Source organism: Pseudorasbora parva, chromosome 14 (genome assembly GCF_024679245.1).
Source record: "Pseudorasbora parva isolate DD20220531a chromosome 14, ASM2467924v1, whole genome shotgun sequence".
Lineage (NCBI taxonomy): Eukaryota > Metazoa > Chordata > Actinopteri > Cypriniformes > Gobionidae > Pseudorasbora > Pseudorasbora parva.
The window spans coordinates 7,056,058-7,065,463 of record NC_090185.1 but is presented as its reverse complement, the minus strand read 5'-3'; the positions used below and the strand labels follow the sequence as shown (position 1 = coordinate 7,065,463).

The window sequence follows — 9,406 nt, the reverse complement described above, 5'->3', positions numbered from 1 at the left end:
ATTAATTTCAATGTAATATAATCGTCTACACCATTTGGAATGCAGGGATTTCACCACGAGTGTATTTTGACCTATTTGACTTGCCGTAGTTTGCTGCAGTTCTCAGGCAGTGATGGGTAATGTAGTCTTCCTGTGAGTGGACGGTAACACACCCCGTGTATAATCAAGCATTACAGTAAACAACACTAATAATAACATTCCCGTCTGTGTGTCGTTTGTGATAATGTGATATAATAACGCCCCACAAATGAACAAACCGATCTGTAGAAATTAGTCAGACAGGGTCATAAATTGCATATGAAAGTGTCCATATACATTTTATGAATTATCACTAGGCCTGTATCCTGTAGATGGCGGCAGATGAGCATTTATATGCTCATTAATCATTTCCTGTAATATATTATCACTCATTTTTTCTTTTGAAGAAATATATCTTAAACATTATAACATCACTACATTAAAAAATCTATTTTGTCAAAGTATCAAAGTAGCCTCCTCTCAAAAGTCTCAACTTTTCTTCAAATGTTTTGCTCTCCTTTGATAAATCCCTGAATCTGTCAGTCAGTGCAGCACATGCTCTCTGATTCCTGCACACTTGTGAAAACTCCAGTTTTGTTGAATGAAATCTAACTAAAGCACACACTAAATCTTTGATTTAAAGCCCTGCTTTCACACAGAAATGTAAATGATAGTGAGGAGGAAAACTCTTTATGCCGCCTTGCGTTTGAAAAACTAAATTTGACTATTTAAGTGACTGATTCTGATTATAAAGTAAGTATTACTCTATTGATGCTGTTGAAGCTACCTCAGGACATTGAAGATACCGATACACACCAACAAGTGACGGTCACGTTACTTTAAAAAAGTAATTTATAGTTACTTCTTACAAATAGTAATTGAGTTAAATCATTATAAAAGTAACCAATTACCTAGTAACTACTGAGTTACTTTTTTGTTTAGTTTTTTTAAAACTTAATATTGGATGCCCCCAATATTAAATATGTCAAATGAATGAATTGGACACTAAATAGAATAAAATATTATTATTATAAAATATTGTACATTGATGTACACTATTGTAATGTTGCTGTGGGACAATGGGAGAGACTCCTATCAGATTCTATATATTATTGTAAATGTTATCAGCATGCCTACTATAGGGGTGACGTCAGCTAAAATGGGCCGCATTTTGGTAAATGACTTATACCACCAAATAAGCTATGCATGAGATCTAATTATATTTTTTATAAATTAGCATTGGTCATTTAAATATGTATATACATTTTTAATGTGAAAAAGTATAATTGTTTTAAAATTGAGTTGTAACATCCTAGTTATTATGAGTATTAGCAGGTACCTTCTCAAGCCACGGCATAAAATTCGGGTAAAATGGGCCAGCTGTTCAGGTAAAATGAGCCAATATAAAAAGAGAACGAAACAAATAATTTTGGATGAAATAAGTTTATTTTTAACAGTAAAGTGACACTACTGTCTTTAGTGTATCACAGAAGCACCATAAAAGTGTTTCATTAAACAGAAAGTCGAACAAATATTTAATTATAAAAACATTAATTAAAAATGAACTGATCTTGTTTGTTTCTGTGCATTAGTGTCTTTTGTGTGCATGTATGCTTGTCAAATATTTTTCAAACATTTCGTTAAAGATTAGAATATCTTTGACAAAAAAAAAAAAATCTGTGTAAAAGTGTGTGTCTATGCAGCCCATTTTAGCTTAACCAGCCATCTCTGCATAAAATGATCCTTTTAACAAAAATCGAAGTTTCTTTTTTAAATTAAACTTTTTATTTATTTGAAGGTGCATTTAAAATTGTTCATAAACCATTGCTTTGTTGGTAGGCTTACTTTTAATTGCTTTAGTACCCTTATGATGAATGAAATGTAGTCAGGCTCACTTGCAAGATCAGTTACTGTGAATGGCCGGAAAAAATAAATTAAGACATACTTAAAAAAAAACTTATTTTATTATTAGAATTAGCCTATTTCCACCGACGTGGAGAGACTCTTTCTTCCTGGGCATAATTTGGACGTTACTTAAACAATCATACCTTTCACTTCATCAAGGGAAATTAGCCCTTAGCCTACTTTCAGTTTGCGAAAGCTAGCTTTGAAGTCGTTTTAGACAGGGGTGGTAAGTAATCAAGTAAAAATACTTTAATACTTTGCTTAAGTATTTTTTTCGGGGATCTGTACTTTACTTGAGTATATTTTATTTGCATCTACTTTTACTCTTACTCCACTAAAATATTAAAGGCAAAGTTTACTTTTTACTCCAATACATTTCCCCATACCGCTCCAAATATTAAGTATTTATTACACTTGATTTCCAAACCGGTCTGGTCGGTCATGGATGATCCAGTCGGGTATAGACTTGGAAAAGCTGACAAGTCAGGTTTGCCACACTAACGTTAGCTCAGTGTTTCCCCAACTTTTTTATTTTGCGGCACACAATTTACTTTGAAAACATCAGTAACATTTTACAATACAGGTGCACTATTATAATTCATGCCTAACTAATGCACAGATAATCATGAGTTAATGTATTACTAATGAAGAACTAAACCATTTATTAATGATGACTGCATCAGCAGCTAATGAACATTCTCTATGATTAATAGATTAAGTAATATATGAATTGCTATTAATTAAATATGACATCATTAATTCCCTAATAACATATTACATTAACTAATAATGTAAATTTATGTATTCAAAGCCATGCATTCCAACTCTCAGTTGTGTTTAATTCATCATTAATCATAACAATTGGCAAAATTATAGTATGACTTTACTTGTTGAGACACATGACTATTAACTAATTGTTACGTAATATGTCATTGTGGTTATGGCTTTTGAATTAATTTTGAATTAGTTAATAGTATCTTGCTCCTCATCTGTTTTATGGAGCTAATGTTATGGAACATGTCTATTTTAAGTTTAACCCCTATACTGCGTTAAGGTGCTTCATTGTCTCCTATTAATTGCAAATCTAACAAATTCTTAATTGCAGTATCTAATCTTATAATTTGTTCAATTAAAGCATTGCATATCAGTCCCAAAAGATTTTATCTGCTTATTGATATTTACAGTTAATTTGAATATTTACTTTTTTCTTTCGGTACTTGAGTACGTTTTAAATCTGATACTTTTGTACTTTTACTCAAGTGATGTTTGAATGGAGGACTTTCTACTTTTACTGGAGTCATTTTTTATTTAGGTATATATACTTTCACTCGAGTATAACTTTTGAGTACTTTTACCACCTCTGGTTTTAGGCCTACTTGGCACCGCTGACTGTGCAAATATGCTTGTGCGTCATGGAGGTGTGTGTTTGTGTGTGTGTGTGAAGGTGTGAACTCAACCTGTCAAAAACAACCGTCCCACCCATAGATATCTATAATAAAGGCTAGATGTCTCGTGCGCACTGTTGGCCAATGGAGGTCGCCGTCTGCAACTGGCGGCCATCTTGTCACAGGCAGCTCGCTCACTCGTAACAGTGCTTTAATGGTGTGTGTACTTTTAAATAACCATAACTTGCTCAATTTTCAACAGACTTTCAAACTGTTTCATTTGTTATAAACGTCAGAGATGTAGTTATGACACTACATACGTATGAATAATTATAACCATGGACTTCAATATGAAAGTAACATTGAACAGAACAGAACATTACAAGGAATATACACACACAAGGTATTTATGTTAAATCAATATATAGGCTACTAAAACTGTGTACCGAATGGCAAAATGAGAAATTATATATATTTATACCCACATACAGCTCTGATTTCTCTCTCTCTCTCTCTCTCTCTCTCTCTCTCTCTCTCTCTCTCTCTCTCTCTATATATATATATATATATATATATATATATATATATATATATATATATATATATATATATATATATATATATATATATATAATTTTTTTTTTTTTTTAATTTTTTTTAAATACAATTTTTGTATTATAATAGTGATACTCTTATTATAAAAGCATATATACACTCTAAAAAATGCTGGGTTAAAAACAACCCAAGTTGGGTTGAAAATGCACTAACCCAACAATTGAGTTGTTTTAACCCAGTGGTTGAGTTGTTTTAACCCAGTGGTTGAGTTGTTTTAACCCAGTGGTTGGGTTAAATGTTGCTTAAGACAACCCAATTGCTGGGTAAGAACAACTCAACCATTGGGTTAAAACAACTCAATTGTTGGGTTAGTGCATTTTCAACCCAACTTGGGTTGTTTTTAACCCAGCATTTTTTAGAGTGTATATATGCTTTTATAATAAGAATATCACTATTATAATACAAAAAATTGTATTTAAAAATTTTTTACAAAAAAAACATGCAAACTAAGTTTATTTGAACTAGACAAAAGATTGGTTGTCATAAAATCGTTATTGGTGTCAATAAACCTATATAATTGAACAGCTCGATTGTGGTCTCAGCCTGACGTGATAAAGTGCACGTAAGTTATAGCCGTGATACACAAGCTGCACGATTAAGTCGTTTATCGAAATGAAAAGCTGCAATTTCAACGTGTTAAAGCATCCAGATTTGTAGCCATGTTAATAACGTTTGTAAGAAACCAAACCATTTGTAAATCCGTCAAGATTTCAGCGAGATAAGAGTATTTATGTTTGTACAGATCACTCATCTTACATCAGGTTCCACAGAGCCCGACAGAAAGCTTGCCTGTGACAAGATGGCCGCCGGTGATGACGATGGTGACTCCGCCGTAAGATATCTAGCCCTTATTATGGATATCTATGGTACCACCCACCAATCACCATCAGTTAGGCAGGTGAACCACCCCAACCACCCCCAAACACGCATGGCATGCACGCCCACACACACTCGCACACACACAACCAGAGAAAGAAAAAGGTTGCAGGTCCGACTGACAGGAAGCCGGTTCGGATGAAAACCGCTTCAGTGAGCTCAATTAGCACCGCGTTTTGTTCTCAGTAATGCTAACGGCGTTGTAACGGAGGAACAGTTATTCGTTTGATTAGCCAACTCGTTACTGAAAAAAATAATTCCATTAGTAATGCCGTTAATCTATAACGCCGTTATTCTATAACGCCGTTATTCCCCAGAAGTGTTCCCGCTGGCTTGCATTGTTGCAGAAGTTCGTTTTGAGCATATGGTCCTTCACGGTGGTGGATTGTGGCCAGTTAGGTAGCCTACTGCTCGTATCTTCGTCCATTATATACCCCTTCTGCACTGATGAGCTAACCCAAGAGGGAAATGGTTGTCTGATGAAATTCACACTTCTCTGCCTTTGCACGCAAATGTGTTAAATGTGTTCCTCCATAGTGTTCAAATAAATCAGGATGTCATTAGCCATTGATTTAACGTGTCCCTGAATACATCATTGATGAATGACTGGAATACTAGGCTACTGGACTGTTGGACAACCCAAACGGCTTAACCTGGTGGTACTTTTAGTGTCCATTACTGGATGAAAAGGCGGCCTTCCACGTGTCGCCCTCACAGATAAGGATCAGATTCAAAGCACTTCGAAGCTCGGGTTTTGTGAAGTAGCCTACTTGTCTGGTCTGAGTTGTTCTGATGCTACTGGGACTAGTGGTAGTATCGAAACTTCAGTTAGCTATATCAGTAAGACCATGGTAATCAATACAAGGGGGTTGAGTAAAACCCATAGTCAGTTCCTCATCAGTGTATTCTTCATGGCTTTGTCTTCTGGTTCAGACAGGGGAACACTTCTTCCTCTAGGTGCGTGGCTTAGGGGTGCTGGATGGCAGAGGCAGGCTAAACCGAATATCTGGTGTTAATTACTACCAAAAGCTTCGAAGCTCAAAAAATGGTATTCGGACCAGTCACCAGCCCTAGTGATTATTCATATAACAAGGTTTGGGCCATACAAATTATTAGAGGTTCCTAGGACAAATAACAAAACAGGAGGGGAACGGGAGATGGGTGTGAAATACAGGAGATTCCCGGGGAAAACAGGAGCGCTGACAGGTAGTAATACAGACAGTAGTCAAATACAGAGACAGACAGGGTCAAAAGGCAGGCAGCAGGAATCAAAAACCTGAATGTCAAGATTCAAAACCAGATAAGACAGAACACGCACTCAATGATGTCATAAGTATGAAAATATAACTTTAACTGTATTTGATAAAATTGAGTTTTACCAACTCAATTACATTTCATTACATGAATTAGATTTTTATTATTTGGGGCTACACATTTATTGGATGGAAAACCTGCCCTCAATTAAATTGAGTTTGTCCAATGAGTTATTTTTTTTGAGTGCAGGGAAGAAACGCTCAGAACTGTAGCCAAGGCAGAACAAGACTTCGCTCAGCGCTGAACTAATCTGTTAAAGGGAGTTCAGGTGTGAGTTGAATCAGTCCAGGGATGAGGTTTGCTGGGAAATGAAGTCCAGATCCGTAATCAGGGGAAAGAGGATTCGGTGGGGAACGGAGAAATTTTCAGGATTGGTAACTGCGACGATATGCAAAATCAGAAAGTGAGAAATTGCATCATCAGTTATAGACACCTGATGTGTCATTATGAGCTTGACCTCGTTCAGCTCTTCTGGATATGATGTCATAAACCAGAAGAATGACAGTAGCCACGCCCACCAGAACAGAGAGGACCAATCGGATCACAGCTTCAGTGGGACCACAGCAGTAGACAGAGTCTGAGGAATAAAAACATCAAACTGAGATCAGCTCAGTCAATAAACGCTAATATCAGCGCTGACATCAACTAATATCAGCCGTGCTGCCGTACCTGCACATGTGTGGCAGAGTTGAGTGATGTCCAGATGTTGAGTCTGGTGGCTGATGGGATTGTTCAGCACACAGCTGTAGGTGTTTTTATCCTGATATTCCACCTCCAGAGGTAGAGAGAGACTGATGCTGAGATCAGACACACTGATGCTGGACAATAAACTGTTTCCTTTGAACCAGGAGAGAGTCACATGACTCACATTCACCACTGAACACACCAGTGAACAATATGAGGATGATGATGATGAAGAACAGTTTGAAGAGTTACTGCTGATGACAGGAACAGGCAGACGAGCTGGAAAACATGAGAGAATAAAGAGAGATATGGATAATAACAATTAATAACAACAGCCTGTTATCTATTGAATCATTTTATACAGGTCCTTCTAAAAAAAATTGCATATTGTGATAAAGTTCATTATTTCCCATAATGTAATGTTAAAAATTAAACTCTCATATATTTTAGATTCATTGCACACCAACTGAAATATTTCAGGTCTTTTATTGTTTTAATACTGATGATTTTGGCATACAGCTCATGAAAACCCAAAATTCCTGTCTCAAAAAATTAGCATATCATGAAAAGGTTCTCTAAACGAGCTATTAAACTAATCATCTGAATCAACTAATTAACTCTAAACACCTGCAAAAGATTCCTGAGGCTTTTAAAAACTCCCAGCCTGGTTCATTACTCAAAACCGCAATCATGGGTAAGACTGCCGACCTGACTGCTGTCCAGAAGGCCATCATTGACACCCTCAAGCGAGAGGGGAAGACACAGAAAGACATTTCTGAACGAATAGGCTGTTCCCAGAGTGCTGTATCAAGGCACCTCAGTGGGAAGTCTGTGGGAAGAAAAAAGTGTGGCAAAAAACGCTGCACAACGAGAAGAGGTGACCGGACCCTTAGGAAGATTGTGGAGAAGGACCGATTCCAGATCTTGGGGGACCTGCGGAGGCAGTGGACTGAGTCTGGAGTAGAAACATCCAGAGCCACCGTGCACAGGCGTGTGCAGGAAATGGGCTACAGGTGCCGCATTCCCCAGGTCTAGACACTTTTGGGCTACAGAGAAGCAGCACTGGACTGTTGCTCAGTGGTCCAAAGTACTTTTTTCGGATGAAAGAAAATTTTGCATGTCATTCGGAAATCAAGGTCCCAGAGTCTGGAGGAAGACTGGGGAGAAGGAAATGCCAAAATGCCTGAAGTCCAGTGTCAAGTACCCACAGTCAGTGATGGTCTGGGGTGCCATGTCAGCTGCTGGTGTTGGTCCACTGTGTTTTATCAAGAGCAGGATCAATGCAGCTCGCTATCAGGAGATTTTGGAGCACTTCATGCTTCCATCTGCTGAAAAGCTTTATAGAGATGAAGATTTGGTTTTTTAGCACGGCTCACAGTGCCAATACCACTGGTAAATGGTTTACTGACCATGGTATTAGTGTGCTCAATTGGCCTGCCAACTCTCCTGACCTGAACCCCATAGAGAATCTGTGGGATATTGTGAAGAGAAAGTTGAGAGACGCAAGACCCAACACTCTGGATGAGCTTAAGGCCGCTGTCGAAGCATCCTGGGCCTCCAGAACACCTCAGCAGTGCCACAGGCTGATCGCCTCCATGCCACGCCGCACTGAAGCAGTCATTTCTGCAAAAGGATTCCTGACCAAGTACTGAGTGCAGAACTGAACATAATCATTTGAAGGTTGACTTTTTTTGTATTAAAAACACTTTTCTTTTATTGGTCGGATGAAATATGCTAATTTTTTGAGATAGGAATTTTGGGTTTTCATGAGCTGTATGCCAAAATCATCAGTATTAAAACAATAAAAGACCTGAAATATTTCAGTTGGTGTGCAATGAATCTAAAATATATGAAAGTTTAATTTTTATCATTACATTATAGAAAATAATGAACTTTATCACAATATGCACATTTTTTGAGAAGGACCTGTATTGTAAGTTAGTTACAAATTCCCTCTACTCACCATGGACAAAAACGCTGAATATTTTTGATGTCAGTTTTGCTGCACTTATCTCTAGTGAATAATCTCCATCATGTTCAGTTGAGATGTTTGTGATGGTCAGAGATCCAGTTTGATGATCCAGCTTCAGTCTGTCTCTGAATCTCCCATCAAGAACATCATCAGATGTGGAGAAGACTCCAGCCGCTTTGACGATTTCAGCTATTAGAGACTTTTCAGCTCCAAATTTCCACACTATGCCGTCGTCTTCCTGTAGTTCAGTAAGATCAGTGTGTAGAGTCACAGAATCTCCCTCCATCACTGACACCGTCTCACCAAACACACCTAGAGAACATGGTTTGTCACGTTTATGCTCTTGTTAATTTAGAAAGCCTAAAATCTGTTGTAATTTGTTGTAAATGTGAACCAAAGTAGAGTTCCAGAAGATTTCCATGATTTTTGTAGTTGTTCATGATTAATGCAATTTTCTGTACATCCCCATTTGTATGTCATGTAACCTCTTTAAAATAACTTCTGCAGTGTAAGGATCTTTATCATTTTTATCTTAAAAATTAGGCTGATTCCTTATAATCATTTCCGTTATATATTACTGTGGGTGTGCCTGTGCACGTAAACAGAGATCACAAACACTTAAGCCACCACCACCAAA

The 9,406-nt window shown here is 37.2% G+C and overlaps 1 protein-coding gene across 1 annotated transcript; it reads right to left on the bottom strand.

Annotated features, from left to right (window-relative positions):
• Positions 1-6,380: 6,380 nt before the first annotated feature.
• LOC137039397 (CD48 antigen-like) lies at positions 6,381-9,073 on the bottom strand. Its single transcript, XM_067414717.1, has 3 exons — positions 8,761-9,073; positions 6,783-7,076; positions 6,381-6,690 (listed from the first exon to the last, which is right to left on the bottom strand). The coding sequence occupies exons 1-3, from the start codon at positions 9,053-9,055 to the stop codon at positions 6,533-6,535; spliced, it is 747 nt and encodes a 248-aa protein (XP_067270818.1). The 5' UTR covers positions 9,056-9,073; the 3' UTR covers positions 6,381-6,532.
• Between the last annotated feature and the right edge of the window lie 333 nt (positions 9,074-9,406).

Coding starts and splice junctions, on each gene's coding strand:
- LOC137039397 (XM_067414717.1), bottom strand. CDS start 9,055: ATGGAGGGAGATTCTGTGACTCTACACACTGATCTTACTGAACTACAG. Junction 7,077..8,760: donor ATTCAGCGTTTTTGTCCATG/GTGAGTAGAGGG, acceptor CATGTTTTCCAG/CTCGTCTGCCTGTTCCTGTC. Junction 6,691..6,782: donor ACTCTGCCACACATGTGCAG/GTACGGCAGCAC, acceptor TTTATTCCTCAG/ACTCTGTCTACTGCTGTGGT.